The sequence below is a fragment of the Heloderma suspectum genome, chromosome 2 (assembly GCF_057233095.1).
Source record: "Heloderma suspectum isolate Gila_16-S chromosome 2, 16-S_ref, whole genome shotgun sequence".
In the NCBI taxonomy this organism is placed as follows: Eukaryota; Metazoa; Chordata; class Lepidosauria; order Squamata; family Helodermatidae; genus Heloderma; species Heloderma suspectum.
Genome location: NC_139459.1, coordinates 183,999,379 through 184,024,737, shown reverse-complemented (window position 1 = coordinate 184,024,737; position 25,359 = coordinate 183,999,379). Strand labels below are relative to the sequence as shown.

General features: G+C 46.6%; 1 protein-coding gene across 1 annotated transcript in view; it reads right to left on the bottom strand.

Moving 5' to 3' along the window:
- Window positions 1-1,665: 1,665 nt before the first annotated feature.
- LOC146353528 (nuclear receptor subfamily 1 group D member 1-like) overlaps window positions 1,666-25,359 on the bottom strand; it is a 44,611-nt gene continuing 20,917 nt past the window's right edge. The window contains exons 2-8 of the mRNA XM_084836673.1: window positions 16,263-16,553; window positions 14,441-14,529; window positions 13,174-13,318; window positions 11,448-11,965; window positions 5,488-5,673; window positions 3,944-4,154; window positions 1,666-2,357 (exon numbers count right to left, since the gene is read on the bottom strand). Coding sequence (XP_084692799.1) covers window positions 2,161-2,357; window positions 3,944-4,154; window positions 5,488-5,673; window positions 11,448-11,965; window positions 13,174-13,318; window positions 14,441-14,529; window positions 16,263-16,553 — 1,637 coding nt within the window. The 3' untranslated portion in view covers window positions 1,666-2,160. The remainder of the gene's footprint in view (window positions 2,358-3,943; window positions 4,155-5,487; window positions 5,674-11,447; window positions 11,966-13,173; window positions 13,319-14,440; window positions 14,530-16,262; window positions 16,554-25,359) is intronic.

The window sequence follows — 25,359 nt, the reverse complement described above, 5'->3', positions numbered from 1 at the left end:
TGGTCACCTCCCTTACAAGTTTCAAAAATAACCCCTCAAAGATTGGTTCCTTCTTTTAAATCTATTTATGGCCTGATGTACAACAGCTGAGAAAAATATTTCCTGGGATCTCTGGATCTACATCAAGGTTGTAATCCAGCTATCTGCAAGTCCACCACACTCTTAAGTATGGAATTTGGTATCTGGTACAGAATTCAGCAGTCTGCAAATCTCAAGCTTTCATTTTGTTTTGTTTTTTAAATGTAAAATGAAGTTTCTAGCCCCTGTGGCTGAGGAGAAAATCTTGAAAACATTGGGCTTTGCCATTCCAGGCCCAAAGTACACAGGGTAATGGCACAGCCAATTCTTCAACTTTGTGCCACAATCATATGTAAAGCTGGGAATGAGGGTGCAATTTAAAGTGCCACCACGACACACAAGGAGGGGTGCTGAACCCACTTCACACATGCCATTTCCATAGCTCCTCTCCCAGGCACTTTTTTCTCAGCTGGTATAGAAGCCTGGATGGGGGGGGGGGGACGACTGTGGTGGTAAGAGTTGTGAGGGAAGGTCACAGACATGATGGATCTGCACACCACTGTGTGTTCTGTGTAACTTCCTGTGCCTCCTTACCCCTTTCATGACTAGTAGAAGCAGAATAAATTGTGCAGAATAAGCAAATATATGACATTTGTTTAATTTGCAGAATTTATTCAGGTCACAGATTTAGGCATTTCTTGGCACAGAATCAGGCTGCTTTTTAAAAAATATATTATTGTTGTTTATTATAAAGTGCAGAGTACACGCAGCCCCAAATATAGTGAATGGAGAACCAGCCTTTCCTGGTTCCATTTTGTCCCCTTCTAGGGAAGGCAGTCTACTGATCGTTAGGGAACAGTGATTAACCAAACATCTGGGGTTATATTTGCAAGTCTGGAACAGAGATGGGGGGTTGAATATAGTAACAAAGGCAGCTTGGGAGGGAATACTTGTAGCTTCCATGCTCAAAGGAAAAAACGCACCATTGCCCAGAAGGAACTAGTAAGGTTGGGCAGAATATTAGGAGTGTTTGCTTTGTTTAGCCCTTTCTTCCTAATGGCTGAACTAACCTTTGCTTGTTTCACTAAACCTTACTTGAGCCCTGGCTAAACCAGGCTGCCTTTGACACTCGCCTCCCACCTTGGGGCCGCACTCATGCTCCTTCCATTTGCCCTTCAGAAAAACTGGCCTGCTAGCCAACGTGGCGTCTCCACTGCCTTCCTCCACCGATGGCCTCGATAGCATGCTGCGGCCATCTTGGAGAACCACGTGCAACTCTCCCTACAAGCTGGCGGAAGCCCCTTTGTGTGTGTTTTTGTTAGAGACGTGACAAAATATATATTCTGTAGACATAGACACCCACATCAAACAAGACGAAAGAGGATTGTGCCCTGTGCTTGCTCAGGTGGAGGTGGACGACTGGCCCAACTTGAGCAGTTCGGCTTGACATTTGAAGGTAACAGCTACCCCAGTAAAATCTGTAGCATATCTTGAACATCTTAAGACAATGTAGCGCCCAGGCCCTTATGTGCCATCCCTTCTTTGGGAAACAGCAGCAAGGGAATAGAGGCGAAAGAAAGAAAAGCCCGAGACTTGGGGCGAATGGTAGCATGCAGATGAAGGAAGGAAGCTAAGGTTGCGATCATCGCCTTTGTCAGGATTGTGGCCTGCATTTTCCTGTCCTTGAGAGCTACCAATAATTATTATTATGTACAGTATGCCCGGTGTTTTTATATACAGTACAGAACCTCAAGACAGTATCACATAGAAAGATATATATATATATATATTTACACATTTACGAAAGACACGGTACAACGTGTGTCCAGTTCGTTTGCTTGATCTCCTCTAGCAAATAAATGATCTTCAATCCCCACAGCACCACGAACAGCGCTATCTGGGAAACACACCCTTTCCTCCTGTATCTGATCTCCTCACCGGGGAGGGATCTGCTCTAGCAGATCCCAGCTGCGATGGGCTAGGTGCTCCCCGCCCTTGCCGGATCCCTTCTGCTCCTCCTTTATCAACGCTGTCTTCTTCCAAAGAGCAAAATTTGGTCCTGATGCATTAAATTTGCTTGATGGTTGATTCGCGGTTCTTCTTCCCCAAACTCTTCGGGTTTAAGAAGGTGGTCCAGTGGGCTTAAGGGTTGATCCGGAAGGCAAGGAGTTTCTCCGAATGCTGGTTGTTGAGGGTTCTCAGGTCAGGGAGACGGAGGAGCAGCTTGGGGAAAAGTGTGGAGTCGTCTGGGTGCTTCTTAGTTACTAGCGTTCTCAAGCCCCGTATTAAAGTCTCCTGGAGGATTTCAACCGCATCCACGTCAGAGATGCCAGAGCGATCTGAAGGCCCAAGCAAAATCATTAACATTTACAGTAAAAGGAAAGACCTAGAGAATAGAGAAGTTTGCTGTGGGGTTTATTTCTAAAGAAAAAGTATGGGTGGGGAGAGGGGAAGGGAATCATAGAATAGTATCACAGAATAGTAGGGATGGAAGGGGACTATAAGACCATCGAGTCCAACCCCGCTTAAAGTAGTTGCAATATTTACTTGATTGTCAATATCAAACTCAGTTGTTAGAGATGCCCTGACATTGTCATGCAGATATAAAATACATTTAAAAAATAAAAGTTCTGTCACAAGTTGATTTTTTCACCTACATGTGGGGAGGGGCAGGGCAGGAAAGCCTCATCCCTGACCACTGGAAATCTTATTCGGCTACTGGAATTCTACTGAGCTACTGGAATTCCACCAGGCATAGTTGAATCCCTCTCCCCAAGCTAAAAATGTACTGTTCTTTGCTCAAAGATGTGATTCTAAGAAAGCTAAATTTTGTGACCAGTATCACAATCACACCATGAACATAACCTCACCCAATGGTGAATATGTAAACCGAGAGGCCATTAGGTCTAAATCTTGCCTGGAAGTCCTGCCTCCTAATCCCAAGTGTGTGGAGTTCAGTTGTGGTTACTGAGTATTGAGGGAACAGCTCTCTGCACTTGTTCAGAGACACTTTGTTATTCAATTATTTATTTAATTTCCCTCCTTTCCATTAAATAGCTTATGATTAAAAAAACCCACTAAAACATGTAAAACTATCAAGTTTGAAACAATCAGAACAAACAAAAACAAAAAATAGGTGTTTAGTCATATTTAGAGCACACCCATTTAAATCAATAGGACTTGTTAGTCAAGTATCATTTATCTCAATGGGTCTACTCTTAAGTATGACTAAATCTGGATCAAACCCTAGGTAAATAGCAACTGCCATAAAAATTGAGCTCCACAAATCAGGCCCTTTGTAATTACTTCAAATATTCCACATCCAACCCCAGGTTGCAGGGCTAGGCCCTGGTTCAGCTTCATTCCCTCACTTGCCTGCAGTTAATCCCTCACTGGCCTCACTTGCCAGTGCAGGCTCCCAGATTCCTGTTGGAGGGACTAGGTCCATGAGTCACTTAGCCTGAATTTGAAGGGATAATATGTACCTGAGTGAGATGGGAGGGGATCTCTGGGAGGTCACTCTGGCTTTTCCTTGTCTCCTCCCTCTACTCTCCTATCTTCTTTCTTCTGCAAGGGATGCTGACCATTGGGCTGACCTTAGCCAACTTACCTTGAGATGAAAGTTTGCTTTATCTCCAGTGAAGACTGTTTCTACCCTAACACTCAAGTGTGTTTTGCCTACATCTGTGGCTACTGACAGGGGGGCTGATTCAGACTTCAATTCCATCCTGGACAGGCCTGGCTGCTGTTACTTTTAAGTGCTCTGAGACAGTGGGGAGTTCTCCAGGATTCTCCCTGTCTTAGGACTGCAAGGACAGGGAAAGCCCTTAACGAAAGGCACAAAAGTGCCTGTCCATGATAGGACGCATCAATCCATACCCACAAGCTCTAGCCAAGTTATGCCTCCATAAGAGCCCACACCCACCTGCTGAGACAAGGACCACGGCCATGAAGAGCGCCATTTCCTGTGCATCCAGGCCCAGAGAGCTAAGCTTCTCACTGAACTCAAACATGGCGTCCAGCAGGGAGCCCATGCCCATGGTACGTAGACTGCAGAGCGAGTAGGTCTCCCCACTCAGGAAAGTCACCACCTTCTCCTTGGGGCTGAACAGGGAGGAGAAGCGCACCATCAGCACCTGGAGAGAGAAGGTAGAGGGAAAGGGTCAGGTGCTGCCGGTTTAAGCAAAGGTGAAACCATTTGGACAAATATCCCAGCAAATGAAGAAAAGCTCTCCATAGCTAATAACTCATACATTCCAAATCCAGGCTTTGGAGCAGTCTGTCAAAATGTCCTATTACCAGAAGATGCTGGAGAACTACCAGTTTTTTTTCTAAGCAAGCACAGACTTAACAGCATGAGGAGTGGAGGCCTCTGCTCATCCCTACCATACATTGTATGAGGAACACTTGTGTGGGGTTTTTTTACATTTGGGGAGCAACACTGCCAGTGCTAGGCCTTGAAAAGTGCCCACAGATTATGGGACAGAGAAGTGTGGCAGATTTGACGTTTTTGTTTTATTCTGTTTTTAGAAGCTGTTTTTTGTTACAGTTCTCCCTGCTATGCACCTGTTGAAGACACAAGAGCACTATTTCAGTCTGGATGTTTTTCAAACCCTTTGGCTGGGGGTGGGAGGGGAGGGTGTTGCTAAGTTATGCCAGAGTTAAATTCCTTAAATTGAGGAAAAGAGTGCTTCTGGTGTCTCTGTGTTTTTGAGTCCCCCACTCCTGAAACTCTGCCAATGCAACTGACCCTCATCAAACAATGCTGCAAGTTTTCATTTAAAAGTGGGAAGCAAGTCTCTAGCTTTTGCAATGGTGGAAAAAAAAGCCTACCCCAAAAGCTCATGTCTCTTCTCTCTCTATCCTAGCCAACTGCCATCACAGCTCCTCCCTAAAACCGAAAACATCTGGAAAAAAATTCAACCTCAGTAATCAATATTGTGACCTGGGAAATGATATGCAGATTAGCTCAATTTGCATAAGTAATCCTTTGCACAGAATTGGGTTGCCTACGGAAGGACTGCCCTTGGCTCGATCCATGAAGTAATATGTATAGCAAGAGCAACTGAGAGTCAGGCTGAATCTACACATAGCACTTTTACCGTTACCATACTGCAGTGATAACTACTGGTGCCCATTGGTGTAATGGGCACCAACAGTTATCACTGCAGTATGATAACGGTAAAACTGCTATGTGTAGATTCAGCCCTTGTGTAGTGTAGTCAGAGAGCCAGTGTGGTGTAGTGGTTAGAGTGTTGGACTGGGACCCAAGAGATCTGGGTTCTAGCCCCCACTTGGCTCTGAAGCACACTGGGTGACTCTGGGCCAGTCACTGACTCTCACCCAACCTACCTCACAGGGTTGTTGTTGTGAGGATGAAATGGAGAGGAGGAGGATCATATAAGCTGCCTTGGGTTCCTTGCAAGAGAAAAAAGGGCAGGATATAAATGTAAGAACAAACAAACTGACCTGGAAAGTGCCTGCTTTGAGCAGCATCACTTGGTCCTGCTGGCAGAGTGACTGGAAGCCCGGAATGCTCTTGGCAAACTCCACCACCTCCTTAACGGCTGGTGTGAAGCACTGCGAAAACTCCTCCCACACTTGCTGGCTGCTCTTGCCATTGCTACAGTAGGGGGTGGCGTTCAGAGGACAAGCCTGCAGGGAGAAATAGAAGTAAACTTGGTCAAACCAGAATCCCTTGCAAAAGACCTGTTCTAACCAACAAGCAATACTATTATTACTTTATTTCAAAAATGCTCTCCCCACCCCGTAAAAGGATGGCTTGTGTCCACCTTCCCCAACCTGATGCCCTCCAGATGTGTTGGACTGCAACTCCCATCATTCCCAGCACATCTTGGAGGGTACCAGTTTGGGGAAGGCTGACTTATGTAATGAAAACACACAGTAAAGCTGCTTTAAATCAAAGGTGCATCTAGATGGAATGATAAGGTATAAATGGGTGGGGGGAGGGGGGGAATGCAAAAAAACCCAACCAACCAAGCGGGCAATCTTCCCACCATCCATCCTTTTACATACACACAAAACTGCTTATCTGTAACTGCTTTTTCTTCCAGTGGGGTTACTACTTCCAGCGATGTAGCTTGACTGGGAGAAAATTACTTTTGGTTTGGGAAGGGAGAATGTGAGCAAGGTTCCCCACACCCTTCTTCACTTGAAATTCCCTTTCGGCCCCACCATTTTATATGAGTTCGGTGGCAGACTTGATTGTAAGCATGAATCTGAGCTGCCGCCATCACATCAGGTTTTTTAAACAAACCTTCAGGAATGTGCCACAAATAGGTTTAAAACAAGAAAGAAAAAATAGGTTGGTTTAAAACTATTTCTTTTTAAAAAAAACAACAGCACCAAATTTGTCATGAAACCTTGGGGAAAGTAATGTTCATCGTGATCGTGTTTTTACTTTTCAGTTTCCTTTGTAAAACTAGGGCTGCGGCTGAATTCACTTCCCTTGAGTCATCTGGAGCTATTTTATTCTAGTGGCACTTGCTGCCTTTGTCTGATCGTAGCACACAGTACTCTGGATTGTGCAGCTTAAACAGTGCACAGTGGTTGGCTAGTGGATGACCCTATATGGTAGCCGGACAGGAAGTTGGACGCTCTAATGCAAAGTTAAATGGTGGATGGTGCGGTGGGGAGGGGACGGGACAGGACGACGACACTGGGCCAAGTATTAATAGTTTAAAAGTGCAATCTTATACCTGTCTAACCAGATGTTTTGCATTGAGTTTAATGGGGCTTACTCTAAGGTAAGTGGGTGTAGGGTCACAGCCTTAACTTCAGAACTGCTGAATAAGTATGGCTGGATCTAGCCCTGAATGACAATGATGTAGGGGCAAGATGGTAGAGTCCTGAGGTAGTACAGTGGACTGTGGCACTTGACCACAAGGATGAAATACATTTTGAATTGTATGAGAAACAAAAAGCAACTCCCTGCAGGTACAGAAAACTAGCATAGTAGGAAGAGGGCTGGGCTAGAACCATTTGTACTCATGTATTAGTCTGCTGCTTGCAGATGTTTTTCTTTAATACAAGACAGCATATTCCTCCACTTGCAGTCTAAAGTGGTACATTCTAGTCATGACATCTGGGCTTGATCATCTTATTCTGCTGCAAGTGTAGATCCAGTTAGTAGGGGTACCTTTGGGTCAGCGGATTGCAAATATAATGGGGGTAGTACAAAACGTCTAGGTCAAGGCAAACAGAGGAAGTGGCTGAACCCTACAGAACCATGTGTAATGTGTGCATATGAAACCTCTGAATGATATTAGCCTGCTTCAAATGGGTAATATCTAAAAAGGAAGTTGTTAAGACTCAGGTTGCCTGGCTGGAAGCTATTATTTATTCTTAAAATGAAGTAACAGAGGATGTCAGCAGGAACAACTTTTCTCATTGCCCATACACTATTGTGGGAGAAGCGGCAGCCACCAAAATTCTCCCTGCCATTATTGTGTTGAACCTAGCAGTGATGGGGTAGGTAGGGAGACGAGGACAGCTGCATAGCCCTTTCTTACTAGCCCTGTTGGCTCCTGAAGAGGCTCACCGTTTTAAAAATTACTATCTGTCAATCCAGTCCTGTCACTTATTACCGCTACAGTACCGCCATTTTACAACAGAGAGAATGCAAGAGTTTGGAAACCAGAGTTCTCTATGGGAGAACCTGCAGTAGAATTACCAAGGTAGTAAGGCCTGAAGGAAATGGCAGCCCACTCCAGTATTCTTGCCAAGAAAACCCCGTGGAACGTATCACAAGGCTAAAAGATATGACGCGGGAAGATGAGCCCCTCAGGTCAGAAGGTGTCCAATATACTACTGGGGAAGAGCAGAGGGAATTTCCAAGTAGCACCAGAAAGAGTGAAGCGGCTGGGCCAAAGCCAAAAGGACACTCACTGTGGATGTGTCTGGTGGTGAAAAGACAGTCCAATGCTGTAAAGAACAATACTGTTTAGGAACCTGGAATGTAAGATCAATGAATAATGGTAAGCTGGAGGTGGTCAAACATGAGATGGCAAGACTGAACATTGACATCTTGGGAATCAGCGAACTAAAATGGACAAGCATGGGTGAATTTAATTCAGGTGACCATCATATCTACTACTGTGGCCAAGAATCCTTTAGAAGAAATGGAGTAGCACTCATAGTCAACAAAAGGGTGGGAAAAGCAGTACTGGGGTACAATCTTAAAAACGACAGAATGATCTCAGTACGTATCCAAGGCAAACATTCAACATCACAGTAATTCAAGTCTATGCCCCAGCCACTGATGCTGAAAAGGCTGAGGTTGACCGGTTCTCTGAAGACCTACAATACCTTCTAGAACTAACACCAAAAAAAGATGTCCTCTTCATCATAGGGGATTGGAATGCTAAAGCAGGAAGTCACGAAATCACTGGGATAACAGGCAAGCATGGCCTTGGTGTACAAAATGAAGCAGGACAAAGGCTAATAGAGTTTTGCCAAGAGAACACGCTGATCATAGCAAACACTCTTTTCCAACAGCACAAGAGGCGACTCTACACATAGACATCACCAGATGGTCAATATCAAAATCAGATTATGTCCTTTGCAGCCAAAGATGGAGAAGCTCTATACAGTCAGTAAAAACAAGACCTGGAGCTGACTGTGGCTCAGATCATGAGCTGCTTCTTGCAAAATTTCGGCTGAAATTGAAGAACATAGGGAAAACCACTAAACCATTCAGGTATGACCTAAATCATATCCCTTATGAATATACAGTGGAGGTGACGACTAGATTTCAGGGATTAGACCTGATAGACAGAGTGCCTGAGGAACTATAGACGGAGGTCCGTAACATTGTTCAGGAGGCAGCAACTCAATCCATCCCAAAGAAAAAGAAATGCAAGAAAGCCAAGTGGCTGTCTGATGAGGCTTTACAAGTAGCTGAGGAAAGAAGGGAAGCGAAAAGCATGGGAGAAAGGGGAAGATATATCCAACTGAATGCAGTGTTCCAGAGAATAGCAAGGAGAGACAAGAAGGCCTTCTTAAATGAACAATGCAACAATAGAATGGGAAAGACTAGAGATCTCTTCAAGAAAATTGGAGATCTCAAGGGAACGTTTTGTGCAAAGACGGGCATGATAAAGGACAAAGAAGGCAGGGACGTAACAGAAGCAGATGAGATTAAGAAGAGGTGGAAAGAATACACAGAAGAACTATACAGGAAAGATCTGAATGTCCCTGATAGCCATGATAGTGCGGTCACGGAACTTGAGCCGGACATCCTAGAGAGTGAAGTCAAGTGGGCCTTAGGAAGCATTACTAACAACAAAGCTAGCAGAGATGACAGTATTCCAGCTGAGCTATTTAAGTTCCTAAAAGATGATGCTGTTAAAGTGCTGCACTCAATATGCCAGCAAATTTGGAACACTCAACAGTGGCCACAAGACTGGAAAAGGTCAGTTTACATTCCAATTCCAAAGAAGGGCAGTGCCAAAGAGTGTTCAAACTACCGTACAATTGCGCTCATTTCACATGCCAGCAAGGTTATGCTCCAAATCCTACAAGCTAGGCTTCAGCAGCATGTGAACCGAGAACTACCGGAAGTACAAGCTGGGTTTCGCAGAGGCAGAGGAACTAGAGATCAAATCGCCAACATTCGCTGGATCACAGAGAAAGCAAGAGAATTCCAGAAAAACGTCTATTTCTGCTTCATTGACTATGCTAAAGCCTTTGATTGTGTGGATCACAACAAACTGTGGCAAATTCTTAAAGAGAAAGGAGTACCAGACCACCTTACCTGTCTCCTGAGAAACCTGTACGTGGGACAAGAAGCAACAGCAAGAACCGGACATGGAACAACCGATTGGTTCAAAATTGGGAAAGGAGTACTACAAGGCTGTATATTGTTGCCCTGCTTATTTAATTTATATGCAGAGTACATTCTGAGAAATGCCGGGTTGGATGAATCACAGGTCGGAATTAAGATTGCCGGGAGAATTATCAACAACCTCAGATACGCAGACGATACCACCCTAATGGCAGAAAGCGAAGAGGATCTAAAGAGCCTCTTGTTGAGGGTGAAAGTGGAGAGTGCAAAAGCTGGTTTGAAACTCAACATCAAAAAAACGAAGATCATAGCATCTGGCCCCATCACTTCCTGGCATATAGAAGCGGAAGAAATGGAAGCAGTGACAGATTTTATTTTCTTGGGCTCCAAGATCACCGCAGACGGTGACTGCAGCCATGAAATTAAAAGACGCTTGCTCCTTGGGAGGAAAGCTATGGCAAACCTAGACAGCATAGTCAGAAGCAGAGACATCACCTTGCCAACAAAGATTTGTATAATCAAAGCTATGGTTTTCCCAGTAGCAACGTATGGCTGTGAGAGCTGGACTATAAGGAAGGCTGAGCGCCGAAGAATCGATGCCTTCGAACTGAGGTGCTGGAGAAGACTCTTACAAGTCTCCTGGACTGCAAGGAGGTCAAATCAGTCCATCCTAAAGGAAATCAACCCTGACTGCTCATTAGAAGGACAGATACTGAAGCTGGAGCTCAAATATTTTGGCCACCTAATGCGAGGAGAAAACTCACTGGAAAAGACCCTGATGCTGGGAAAGATTGAAGGCAAAAGGAGAAGGGGGTCAGCAGAGGATGAGATGGCTAGATAGCATCACTGATGCAATGAATATGAACTTGAACACACTCCGGGAGAGAGCGGAGGACAGGAAGGCCTGGCGTGCTATGGTCCATGGGGTCACGAAGAGTCAGACACGACTTAACGACTGAACAACAACAACAAGGCCTGATTTTGCAATCTGCCAGCCTCCCTCAGTTACAGCTCAGTCAGGGCCCAATTTCTAAAAAGAAACATGCTGAAATTCAAGCACACCTGGAAGCTGTGTTATGTCTCTTGGAGCTTCTTACTATTAAATTGACTACCCGTCCCATCTGGGATTAATAGAAAGCCCTCAGGGAACTCAGAAGGAACTCCCAAGCTTTTGGAGGGATCACAGAGTTATACTGCCTCTGAATGTGGAGCAGCCTTACCCAACCTGGCACCCTCCAAAAGTGTCTTGACTGCGTGGCTGTGCTGGCCAGGGATGATGGGAGCTGTGGTCCAATGCATCTGAAAGGCGGCAGGTTCAGGAAGGCTGGCATAGGGGTTCTATTCCTAGCAATCATGGCTCATTGCCATCAATAGACCTATCTTCCATATCTCTAATCCTTCTAAAAAGTTGCCTATATGCTAGTGCAGCCTCCCCCAACCTGGCATCAAACTGTTGTGTTGGACTGCAACATTCCATAATTCTCAGCCAGCATGACACTGGCTGGGAGTGATGGGAGTTGGAGTCCAACACATGTGGGGAGCACCCAGCTGGGGAAAGCTGGGCCAGTGGCTACCGCAACATCCCATGGCAATGAATTCCCCAGTGTAACTGCTAGGTACTTACAATGCCTCTGCTGGTTGTCCCCCGCCAGGGGCAGCCCCTCTGGGGGTCTGCCTCTGGGTAGCCGTATTCAAAGGCTGGGTAGCATCCAGCATTGTGCAGATAGCCAGCCTGCTGGGCCTGGAAGAGGTCATTGCCGAAGCACCGGGGGCTGTTGTCAACGTAACTGGCTTGCTCCGGAGTGCTGTAGCTTGACAGGCGCAAGGTGGCTGACTCGTACTGCCCATAGCCATAGGAGGGGTTGAGCTGCTGTTCGTGGTAGTTGGCCAAGGGGCAGGCCTTGCTCCCTGGGGAGCCGCCCCGCTTGCCCAGGCGGTCCTGCCCACTCACGAAGATGTCGTGGTAAGCCCTGGAGATGGCGCCAATCGCCTCCTCTTCCTGGGCGTTAGGGCTGGGTGGGGTGTCTGCCTCAGGACTCAGACCAGCGTCCATCGGGGCCTCATTCAGGCTGTTCACGTAGCTCTGCATCTCATCGAGGAGGCGCTGTTTCTCCCGCTTAGGAATGCGGCCAAAGCGCACAGCTGCGGAATGGAGAGAACGGCAGGGAGATGTGAGTGCCGTGGGGAAGGACTCCATGAGATAACCAGTTCATACACAGTATGATGGCAGGGCACAGCTATTCTCATAGCCCCTACGCTATTGTGGGAGAAGCTGCATCCTCTAAAACTCCCCCTGCCACTGTTGCATTGAAACTGGCTGCAATGAGGTCGATGCGGGGATGAAGACAGCTGCATGGCCCTTCAACATCATCTCAAACCTGAGTAAAAAAATATAGATGGGACAGGCACCGGTCAGATCAGGTATACTGCCTCATGCGTGCATGCACACACTGTGCAATGCTGTTTCTGCAACTCGGGAGATGGTGGCAACTGCTGATTTTGCTGCAATTCTCTTCCCCAGAAAAACCAGGAATGGCCGGTTCCAAACCTGTCCTCAATCCATGGCACCATTGCAAAGCCAAAATTAGCAACTAGCTTCTCAGGCTTCTGGGTACATCTGTCATGTACTCAGGAGAGCCGTTGTGACCATTAATCAAAGGACACTGTTTGCTCTCTGGGCATGAGTGGCTCCTCCCACATCCTTCTCTGTTGCTCTGGAAATCCTGGCTCAGGAGCATAAATCAGCCCAGGGTTCCATTAATCAACCAAGGATTTGCTGACACTGTACTCTCATGAGAGAACAGCAGCAGCCAGCCAACTGTTTCTGCCTTAGGCTATGTACCACTTGGTACATTAATGATAGAGCATACCTAGGTAGTAGCTTAGCCCCTTCTCCCTGCTCCCCTCCACCATTTCCCTGCCATTTTGGGGGGCTGCCATTCCTTAAGAAAGTGTACTGTACAGTACAGGTCAGTAAGCCAGTGTTACATTTTGTTTTATTATAGGCTGCTGGTAGTTTTATCTTGCTTTTTATCCCATTTGTTTTATTGCTACTTTGTATTTATGTTTTTAATTTGTACACCGCCCAGAGAACTTTGGTTACTGGGCAGTTTAAAAATGTAATAAGCAAACTGCTCTGCCTATGTGCTGTTAAAGAAGATAAACACTGTGCACTTCCAGTGTGCTTTTGTGTCGCTCACTCAATTCCAAATGCACTTGGAAGAAAGCCACAGGGCCCATTATTAAGATACATCTGTAGCTCTGGATTGTCACTCAAAGGTAATTCACTGCAGTTGCCCCTGAGCCTCCCATCTACCTAAAACAGGGTCTGGCCCTGCCTAGACGCTCACCGTCTCTTGACATGCCCACCGCCAGGCACTTCTTGAAGCGGCAATGCTGGCAGCGGTTGCGGTTCATCCGCATGATCATGCAGTTTTCGTTCTTCACGCACATCTTGTAGTTGATGTTCTGCTGTATGCTCCGGCGAAAGAACCCCTGGTGGGCAGAAGCAGATAGGGACTGGATTAGGGAACAGGAGTCAACACACACACACAAACACGCTCTGAGCGTTCACATCGACGCTTGACTTTTCATTCTTTTAGAGTTGTACTGGAAATGTACCTAGTCTTGACATGTTGCAGATGTCTCTTTCTAAAAGTTAGCTGAAGGTGCCACAATTAGTTCCAAGAATATAGGGTAAGTTTATTCTACCTTGAATTCCTGGGAGCCACTTGGATGGTCAGCAGTACGGTAGGCATCCATTAGTTTGACCAAAACAAAATTTGTAACGGAAGCATCCCTTTTGTTTTTCCCATCTATTTTTGCTACCACTATGAATGACCCTGCCCTACTTTGCTACTAGAATCGTAGAATAGTAGGGTTGGAAGGGGCCTACAAGGCCATTGAGTCCAACCCCCTGCTCAATGCAGGAATCCAGGTCAGAGCATCCCTGACAGATGGCTGTCCAACCTCGTCTTGAATGTCTCCAGTGTGGGAGAGCCCACCACCTCCCTAGGTGATTGGTTCCATTGTCGTATTGCTCTAACAGTCAGGACGTTTTTCTTGATGTTCAGCCGGAATCTGGCTTCCTGTAACTTGAGCCCATTATTCCGTGTCCTGCTCTCTGAGATGATCAAGAAGAGATCCTGGTCTTCCTCTCTGTGACAACCTCTCAAGCTTGTCACAGAGCGATACTACAGTATAGCGTTTCTGCAATCAATGGAAATAGGGAGAAGAGCAGAAATGAATCAAGACTAATCACTTCTGCAAGGCACTTTAGAAATAAATTAGTTAACACAGAGTGCACACTGGACCAGATTCATTACTACGCAGCCCAGAGAGAGATGCAGATGAGAGGATCCCACTCTTAAAGGCAACCATGAAATAATTTTAGATAATATTTTTATAGGTAGATGCAAAACACTGCCAAGAGTGAGAATTGTGTGTACTTTGGATTCCTGCAATTCCCCCATGAGTGCAGAATTTGATTATCAGGCACCAAATTCTCAGTTTTGATACTTAAAAAAATGGTTTCTAGTTCTCATCACTCCTGATACAACACTTAGACAAACAAACCAAAAAAAATGGGGGGGTGGGGAGAAGGAGGGTGCTCCTCACCTTACACCCTTCACATGCATGGACGCCGTAGTGGAAGCCTGAGGCAATGTCGCCGCAAACCTTGCAGAGCAGCACCATCCCACCCGCCTCTGTTGAGAGACAGAGAGAGGAATTGGGGTTAATCCTCCACCAGTGTCCTCCTCTCCACCCTCGGTCCCCTTCCCCTGCACTTCCAGAAGGCTTACAGCACCCTTCCCCAACGGACTGCCATACAGAGATGGTGCACTACAACTCCCATCACCAATGGGCTCACACTCCCACACATTCAGTTGCTGTAATGATACCTTAAATGAAAGGATAATGTTGCTAACAACAACCTTGCGCCTTTGGGAGTTTTAAAAGATCAATTAACTAAACAGCTCTGTACCCTCTGGGGTGGCCAACTTGGCTTGCTTTTTCCAGAAGCTCAGGCCCATGAGTTGAGCAATGGCCAACTTTTAAGATGTGGATAGTTAAATAAAGAGGCATGTGCAACTGGCAGGAGCAGGAGTGGGGAGGTTCCCTCTGGGGAGAGTAATATTTTAGCCTTTCTCTAAGGCAGCCTCCCCCAGCCTGGTGCCCTCCATGTATGTTGGATTACACATCACATCATCCCCAGCCAGCATGTCCAATGGCCAGGCTGAGTGGGGAAATGATGGGAGCTGTAGTCCAACACTTCTCGAGGACCCCAGGTTGAGGAAGGCTGCTCTAAAGGCACACTTCACATACATAGCAGAATGTAAGTGAAAGACTCTGAAGTCTTTATAAAAATAGCTAGAAAGCTATATAACAATCCTGTATGTTAGGTCACGCTTGTTATCCTGTTATTGTAGAATGCGTAGGGGGGCTGAGACAAATGAGGTTGCGGCTTGTCTAAGACCCACCTAGCAAGTTCGTGGCAGAGGTGAGATTTGAACTGGTGACATCCTGGCTCACAATGCTCACTCCAGGGATGTTTCTACATTAAGCAACCCCCCCGCAAACCTCCACATCCTTTCCAGACCTTCCTGCTTTCAGTGTCTTTGCAGGCTTAGGAAGGGCTTCTTTACACAGCAGCCATGTGGTTTGAACTGAGGGAGTGCCTCCCTCCCTCCTTGGCATGTGTGCAAAGGTGGGGGGGGGAGTCCTGATTTCATAGCTTAACTTCTTCTGCAGAATAAGTTCTGCTGTTCTTGCAGCCCCCAGGTAACCTCTGACTTACTTCTCAGTAGACCTACGATAACCCTGTAAGTCTGCAACCCTCAGCACACTTACTTGGGAGTAAGCCCCACTGAAATAATAGGGTGCTCGGATAAAAGCTCCGTGTGATGAACCTCCAAGCCTTGACTGGCAGAACCCAACTCCTCGCTCACACTATAGCCCAAAGTTCCATATTGCCCTTGCTCTTAGGGCCAAAAACAGACATTGCTTTAAACCTGTGTTTTGCAGTTGCGTCTCCCCCATCCCCATTTTTACTCTAGAGTAGGTGCAGGATCCCAATCCGGACCCTAGTGGGGGGTAGGGCGTGCTTTTAAGATCTGGAGCCCTGCATCTACTCAGGAGTGAAAAGGAAAAGAAGACATAGCTGCTGGATACACATTTAAGGCACAATCCTACACATGTTTAGACAGAAAGAAGTCCTACAACTCCTGGCTGTGGGATGCTGGGATTGGTAGGGATTTGTTCTGCCTAAACATGCATAGGATCGCACCTTTAAAGTAACATCTGTTTTGGCCCTCAAAGCTGCAAATACCAGAATCGAGAGCAGGGGTCTGGATCTCTGTTTTTTGCTCTGCCGCTGGCCATCCTTTGTTTCCATTTCCCTCACTAAACGGAGGAGGTGGCAGAGCAGCGAGTTACTTACTGGTGAAGGTGCCGGTGGCTCCGTTCTGCTTGGCAGCAGGCACCCCGCTTTGCGTTGGGGGCGACTGGCCCTTGCTGGGATAGCGAATCCCCTCTGGGAATTGGAAGGCTACTTTGGGTGAGGAGGGGGAGCCGGCCCGTTGTGGCTTGATGGCCCCAATCTCGGTAATGGTCAGCTCTTCCAAGGAGGAGGGCAATGAGTGTTGGGGCGAAGGTGCCAGGTATCCACTGGGAGGGCTGCCTGGGGTGGGGCTGGAGCCTGCTGTTGAGCCCACATACAGGATCACACCACCTGTGAGATGAGAAAGAGCCAGGGGGAAGATGAACGCAGGAGCTGTGCACAGTGCTAAGGAGTTAAAGCAACGTCCTAAAAACTCACAAAAAGCAAAGTAAGCCGTGTGGACCATAAATGAAATCCAAAAACCCATATTAGCGCAATGCCTTTATTAGGCCAACCAAAAGATCACCAAAAAAATGTACAAGCTTTTGAGATCCCCAGATCTCTTCATCAGGCAAGATGCTCTTTATAACATCTTGCCTGATGAAGCAATCTGGAGCAGTCAAAAGCTTGCACATTTTTGGTGATCTTTTGGCTGGCCTAATGAGGGTATTGCACTAATATGGGTTCTAAAAACTCCCATGCCTGGGTCATGTTCTAGTTCAGCATTCTGAACCTGAACCACTCAGCAGCCGGAATCAGGATCCTACGAGTACTCAAAGGCCATCTAGTCCAAATCCTGCTCAGTGGCAGGACCAATGCCCCCCTCCCCCCATACACACACCCTACAAATCAATATGGTGCTGTGAGGCATGTGCCTCCCAGATGCTCCCCCCTGTTATTGCAGTTCCAGGCAGGCAAAAACAAGATGCTTATGAAGCTTGACTGGTGGGCGGCTTTTGACCTGATGGGTAACAAGCTGTGCAGGCCTGGAATGGGACATCTCAAGGAAATGTTACTGCATGCAATTCCATGTCACCCACTATGGGAAACCCTCTGTGGGGGGGGGGGGAGCACCCTTTCAAGCCCCAGTAGGCTACAAATGAAAAAAGATGAATGAAACCTTTAATTCCTCTTCCTGACTTTGGCAGGGTGTGCTGTTATTCTTGGTATCTGAAGAAGCAGCAGGATCCAAGAACCTACAGGCTGCCATTGCCCGGAGGTGAGCAAGTGGGAGGCGGGGGGGAGAGGGGAAGAAGCAGGGCCCCTTTGGTTGTGCCTCCACAGAAACCTCCAGCAGCCTGCCCAAGCAAAAGGTATCATTGGTTCAAACAGGCACAGGTCACTGAAGGCTCCTATCGGACATCTGCGCCCACACAAACAGAATCTATTGCTGCCTCTTGCCACAGCAAATGGCTGGCCGCCACTGCCTCTAAACAAGTGAACAGATCCTCCCAATTTTTCTGCTGCCATCTGGGACTGCCTCCCCCACAAAAAGTACTGTGAGCTGCCACACTGGGAACTGTTGAGAAAGAGAAACTAGAGAACAGAAGAAAAAATAATAGCGTGTCCCCCCGTCTGCTTGAAAATGGCTCACGAGTCTGGGAAGGTTGAAGAACACGGATCCAGTCCAAGCTGCGTGCTGCTAACCTGCACAGCCTTTCCCTGAAAAACTCCAAGGAAGACAGTTCTGAAATCTACCCAGGCTGCACATTTCTCTGCTGGAGCGTCTCTTAGGGAGTTGGGCTACATCCCACACCGGAAGCAACAGTTAAAAACTCCCTCTGATCATAACAACATAGCAAAACTAAATTGCACCTCTAACATTTATCCAACATCTATCTTCATGGGATTTAAAGCCACCGTTCCTTGTCCTGCCCCCTCGGGTCGATACAGCGAACAATTGTTCTCCCTTTTTTTGCTTTTGCGTGCCAACTGTTTGACCTGCCAAACTCTGCATACAGAGGTCAGAGCAGGAGGAAATGGGGGGACTGGACTTGAGCAGAGTCGCTGCCAATGAAAACTATCCTCCCCCCACACCCCTCCCTTCCACCATGGCATTGATCTGCAGTACGGCTGGCAGCTGTGTCTGAAGGTGCGAAGCCAATGACCAACTGAACGCACGCAGCCTCCATGTGGCTCCAGGACGAAGTCAGGGAAACAGCAGGGAATGTGGCCCAAAGGGCACGTGCTGTGGGAAAAGCAGAGCAAGTGGATGGCGCATATACGCAGGCAGAAGACCCAGGCCGCCCATCTGAAAGCTGTGGCAGGAGGCAGAGGCCCCAGTGCCAAGACCCCACAAGAGGCCAGTGCAAACGCCAAACCAGAGATCGTGTTGGCTCAGGGCTTCTCAAGCTGGCCTCCCTAAGGGTACATTTAGAAAAGTGCTCCATTAATGACCCCGTGACAGTCTTCCACATTCTTACAGCATCACGTCTCAAGGCTAAAGCAGGTCATGAGCCTGGAATCAGAGGAATATCAGAATAGGGTTCAGCCCACGAACTCAGGTCCAGCCAAAGGGAAGGAACTAGGACCAAAGAAAGAAACCTCTCAACAAAAATAGGCCAGGTCAGGTCGGGTGATAAGGGCTTCTGGGCCAGGCTGGCTTGTGCAACTAAGACTCCACTCTGGCTGCTGCTAGTGCTGGTTATCATGGAAGGTGGCCAGGCTGTTTGTCCATCTGGCTCAGCAGAGTCTCCTCTGGCTGGGGGCAGTTCTCCAGAGGCTCAGGCAGAGGGCTTGCACATTGCTTGCTACTTGACCCTTCTTCAACCAGAGGGATTGAATCTGGGACCACCTGCATGCAAAACAGGTGCTCTACCACTGAGCTCTGGTCCCTCCCTAACAGGTTACCATCCACTTATCCTAGCCCTAAAACCCCTTGGTTGTACACTGCCACTTTCCTTTGCTTCCCAACATTTTGTCTCCCCCACCCCCCAAAATCAGGGATGTGCTCAACTGTGTGAGGACTTTGTAAAGTGGACCACACAGAAGCTTAGCGGGTGGCGCACTCCCCCGCCCCTGCTCCTTGCCTTGTGTGCCTGAACTCGCACACCACATACACATCCGCACGTGACCTACATCAGGAACAGAGATGTACTTTCCAAGCAAACATGCCCACACTCTTGTTCTGTCTGTCTTTTGGTGACAGAATGAGTTTAATTTCCCGCAGGGACCAATCATCATCACTCAGCTCTGTCCTGCAAAAACCCTTGGCTTCAAAGACATGCGCCCAAAATAAACCGCCTCTCTTTTATATTTTTGTGGGCATTGTGAAGCTTATAAGGGCAACAGCAGCTTGTTCCAGCTGCAAGCACTGCCAACTTTAAAACCAATTTTGGAACTGGGAGAGGGGTTTGTATCCAGCAAGAACACACTCAAAGACTTTTGCTCAGGGGGCCGTCAGGCTTCAGGGACATCCTGGAAATACTTCTGCCTGCTCTCGAACAGCATTTGATTTTTGGCCCCTTGATCACGGGGATCTCAAACTTTTTACACTGGCAGCCTCTCCGAACAGAGCAAACAACTGCCCAAACCTCCGCAAATGAATGACAACCAAAAGATTCAACTGGCACTTGTCAGCTCCTCTCCTCAGCAAGCAGCTCAACAGAGCATAGGTGGGGTCCACTACATGCTTTCATGTGCCAGTCCTTGATTATATTGCCAGTACTGTATTGATCAATGAGGCAAACCTCTTCCCCTCCTCCCAACCTCTCAGGCTCACTTTGGATGGCCAAAAGGTGCTTCTGGAAGATGCACAAATGCATTGTTTTTCCTCTCCTTGCACTTCTGAGCATCATCTGAAGGAGAGTAGAGACGCTCTGTGGAGAGATGGGTGCTCTACTCCCATATCAGAGTCAATCCCAGCTCCATCAGATGAGACAGCTCAGCAGCAGAGCATATCCTTTGCATGCAGAGTGTTGTGGCGAAGGGGCTTGTGTAACTCAGTGAAGCCATAAGCTATGCCGTACAGGGCCACCCAAGACGGACAGGTCATGGTGGAGAGTTCTGACAAAATGTGGTCCACTGGAGAAGGAAATGGCAACCCACTCCAGTATTCCTGCCAAGAAAACCCCATGGAACGTATCACAAGGCTAAAAGATATGACGCGGGAAGATGAGCCCCTCAGGTTGGAAGGTGTCCAATATACTACTGGGGAAGAGCAGAGGGAATTTCCAAGTAGTGCCAGAAAGAGTGAAGCAGCTGGGCCAAAACCGAAAGGGCACTCAGCTGTGGATGTGTCTGGTGGTGAAAAGAAAGTCTGGTGCTGTAAAGAACAATATTGTTTAGGAACCTGGAATGTAAGATCAATGAATAATGGTAAGCTGGAGGTGGTCAAACATGAGATGGCAAGACTGAACATTGACATCTTGGGAATCAGCGAACTAAAATGGACAAGCATGGGTGAATTTAATTCAGGTGACCATCATATCTACTACTGTGGCCAAGAATCCCTTAGAAGAAATGGAGTAGCACGCATAGTCAACAAAGGGTGGGAAAAGCAGTACTGGGGTACAATCTCAAAAACAACAGAATGATCTCAGTACGTATCCAAGGCAAACATTCAGCATCACAGTAATTCAAGTCTATGCCCTAACCACTGATGCTGAAAAAGCTGAGGTTGATCGGTTCTCTGAAGACCTACAATACCTTCTAGAACTAACACCAAAAAAAGATGTCCTCTTCATCATAGGGGATTAGAATGCTAAAGTAGGAAGTCAAAAAATCACTGGGATAACAGGCAAGCATGGCCTTGGTGTACAAAATGAAGCAGGACAAAGGCTAATAGTTTTGCCAAGAGAACACGCTGATCATAGCAAACACTCTTTCCAACAGCACAAGAGGCGACTCTACACAGGGACATCACCAGATGGTCAATATCGAAATCAGATTGATTATGTCCTTTGCAGCCAAAGATGGAGAAGCTCTATACAGTCAGTAAAAACAAGACCTGGAGCTGACTGTGGCTCAGATCATGAGCTGCTTCTTGCAAAATTTCGGCTGAAATTGAAGAACGTAGGGAAAACCACTAAACCATTCAGGTATGACCTAAATCATATCCCTTATGAATATACAGTGGAGGTGACGACTAGATTTCAGGGATTAGACCTGATAGACAGAGGGCCTGAGGAACTATGGATGGAGGTCCGTAACATTGTTCAGGAGGCAGCAACTCAATCCATCCCAAAGAAAAAGAAATGCAAGAAAGCCAAGTGGCTGTCTGATGAGGCTTTACAAGTAGCTGAGGAAAGAAGGGAAGTGAAAAGCAAGGGAAAAAGGGGAAGATATATCCAACTGAATGCAGATTTCCAGAGAATAGCAAGGAGAGACAAGAAGGCCTTCTTAAATGAACAATGCAAAGAAATCAAAGAAAACAATAGAATGGGAAAGACTAGAGATCTCTTCAAGAAAATTGGAGATCTCAAGGGAACGTTTTGTGCAAAGACGGGCATGATAAAGGACAAAGAAGGCAGGGACGTAACAGAAGCAGATGAGATTAAGAAGAGGTGGAAAGAATACACAGAAGAACTATACAGGAAAGATCTGAATGTCCCTGATAGCCATGATAGTGCGGTCACGGAACTTGAGCTCTCATCCCAGAGAGTGAAGTCAAGTGGGCCTTAGGAAGCATTACTAACAACAAAGCTAGCGGAGATGACAGTATTCCAGCTGAGCTGTTTAAGATCCTAAAAGATGATGCTGTTAAAGTGCTGCACTCAATATGCCAGCAAATTTGGAACACTTAACAGTGGCCACAAGACTGGAAAAGGTCAGTTTACATTCCAATTCCAAAGAGGGGCAGTGCCAAAGAGTGTTCAAACTACCGTACAATTGCGCTCACTTCACATGCCAGCAAGGTTATGCTCCAAATCCTACAAGCTAGGCTTCAGCAGCATGTGAACTGAGAACTACCGGAAGTACAAGCTGGGTTTCGAAGAGGCAGAGGAACTAGAGATCAAATCGCCAACATTCGCTGGATCACAGAGAAAGCAAGAGAATTCCAGAAAAACGTCTATTTCTGCTTCATTGACTACGCTAAAGCCTTTGATTGTGTGGATCACAACAAACTGTGGCAAATTCTTAAAGAGAAAGGAGTACTAGACCGCCTTACCTGTCTCCTGAGAAACCTGTACGAGGGTCAAGAAGCAACAGTAAGAACCGGACATGGAACAACCGATTGGTTCAAAATTGGGAAAGGAGTACGACAAGGCTGTATATTGTCGCCCTGCTTATTTAATTTATATGCAGAGTACATTCTGAGAAATGCCAGGTTGGATGAATCACAGGTCGGAATTAAGATTGCCGGGAGAATTATCAACAAACTCAGATATGCAGACGATAGCACTCTAATGGCAGAAAGCGAAGAGGATGTAAAGAGCCTCTTGTTGAGGGTGAAAGTGGAGAGTGCAAAAGCTGGTTTGAAACTCAACATTAAAAAAACTAAAATCATGGCATCTGGCCCCATCACTTCCTGGCATATAGAAGTGGAAGAAATGGAAGCAGTGACAGATTTTATTTACTTGGGCTCCAAGATCACCGCAGACGGTGACTGCAGCCATGAAATTAAAAGACGCTTGCTCCTTGGGAGGAAAGCTATGGCAAACCTAGACAGCATAGTCAGAAGCAGAGACATCACCTTGCTGACAAAGGTCCGTATAATCAAAGCTATGGTTTTCCCATTAGCAACGTATGGCTGTGAGAGCTGGACTACACGGAAGGCTGAGCGCCGAAGAATTGATGCTTTCGAACTGTGGTGCTGGAGAAGACTCTTATGAGTCTCCTGGACTGCAAGGAGGTCAAATCAGTCCATCCTAAAGGAAATCAACCCTGACTGCTCATTGGAAGGTCAGATACTGAAGCCGGAGCTCAAATATTTTGGCCACCTAATGTGAAGAGAAAACTCCCTGGAAAAGACCCTGATGCTGGGAAAGATTGAAGGCAAAAGGAGAAGGGGACGGCAGAGGATGAGATGGCTAGATAGCATCACCGATGCAATGAATATGAACTTGAGCACGCTCCGGGAGAGAGCGCAGGACAGGAAGGCCTGGCGTGCTATGGTCCTTGGGGTCACGAAGAGTCGGACACGACTGAACAACAATGAGGTTAAAAGATAGCAAGGCTAGGAAAGGCTTCTTCTGCCCACAACCTTAGAGAGCTGCTGACAGTCACAGTGGATAGTATTGGGTTAAGTAGAACGACTTAAGCTTCATATGCTCAAAATGAGATCAGTCATACACCACCTTTTATAACTCCTTTTGAATACCAGCAGCAGCCTCAAGGGTTGGAGGGGTGGGGAGTGGAACTGCCCTATTGATCAGCAGTACTGACAGCAAAAACAAAGGTTGGCACTTTCACTCAATCAAGATACATTGGTCAGAGATCAGCTCAAATATCCTCCATTGACTCTGGATGCCTTGGATGCTTAAAAACTACTGACACTAGAGGGAGTGGAAAACATAAGGCTCTTCTGTTATTAAATGCCATGCTCTAGGTAGCATAAATAGGTTGAAAACTAAAAATGCACAGCCTCCTTATGACTATGCATTGCACTAACTGGCTCCAAAAAAGAAATGCGGGGAAAAGGCACTGAATGATGTCCTGAGAAATCTCTTCAATTAACAACATAGAATAAGAACGTATGAGTATATTATCTTTAGCATGAATTACATTTAACAAAAAAAAAAGTGCAGAAAGGGTGAGATCCAGCCAAAGTTAAGCACTTTTCTCATTTATTCCAATGGGGAAATTAAGCATATGCATACTGAAATCAAGGGCACTAGGTTCCTTCATCTTGGTTGTCTATATTGTAAATTATATTGAAGATAATAAAATTGCTTTATGGTTTAAGAAAAACAAGCAGTACAAAAATATCAACTCCCAAAGGGGAAGATAAAAAGACTGGGGGGAAAACACAAATCAACACTGAATTTACAGAAACATATAATTTGGCAAGGCTATATCAACACAAAACATCAAAGCTAGGACATCAGAGAGAGAGGTTCTAGCCCAGCTTGCTCCTTGCACACTGATTTTCTACTTGCAGGGAGTGATTTTTAATGTGGGGGGAGGCTCCTCTCATCTCTAAACGTAAGTGGTACAGTGAAGTCCATTATACCATCTCATCTCTCTGCCACCTCATTCATACCTCTTTTTGCTGTGCGAATCCTATGCACACTTATCCAGGAATAAGTCCCACTGAACTTAATAGGATTTGCTTCTGAGTAGACATGCACAAGATTGCACTGCCAGTCTCTTAGTAAGGGATATAGTCATCAGCTGAGCATGAAATGGAAGGAAACCAAGGGTGTTTCCAGACCGGGGGCTCCTAGCATAACCAGTCAAAAGGCACTGCACAGCTATTCCATCTTTCCGTCCTCTATGTTTTTATGGGGAAATGAAGAAACCCTAGAAGCGGCCGTGGGAAAACACAGGAGAGTTACAAATGGAAAACAACATTGCCTGGACCACCCATAAAATTCCACGAATTAGGCAGGGCAATTGCACAATAAAAGCCTTGTCTAACAGTGCCCCAAGTCACAATGGCGTTATTTTCTGGGCCCAATTCCTAGTTGGTTGTCTCTGCTGGGAGAGTTTATACGCAATTGTCATCCTCACCTTCCAAAACTTGCCCAACCTTTGTTATTTAATAGGCTGGAGCGCATGTGTGTTTCTAGCCGCTTCACTTCCCCCATCCAACCCCTGGCATTTATTTTCACAAGAATCCTGTGAGGTACATCACCCTGAGAGATGGTAAGCTGCCCAAGGCCTTCAAAGCAGACTGGGAATTTGGACCTGGGTCTCCCAAATCCAAATCTGACACACTAACAGAGCCTTCCCCAATGTGCCCACCCTCCAGCACGTTCAGCTACAACTCCCCAACAAATGGTCACCCTGGCTGGGGATGATGGGAACTGTATTCCAACACATTGGGGGGCCCTCTAACCACTACATAAGTGGCGCTCTATATTCATACGTTATTTAACAAAGCACGTAAAAATAAAAATTCATCAGCCAGCACTAACATTCCTGCTCTGAAAACCCCTTTTGCTTTCGCCCTCTTCCTAAAAGGTTTCCCCTTATGGCTTTGGCCCTCCCCGCTTTGAAACTAACTCCGAGGCACCGTGACCCGGCTCTTCGCAGCGGGGCAGAAGCGGGGATT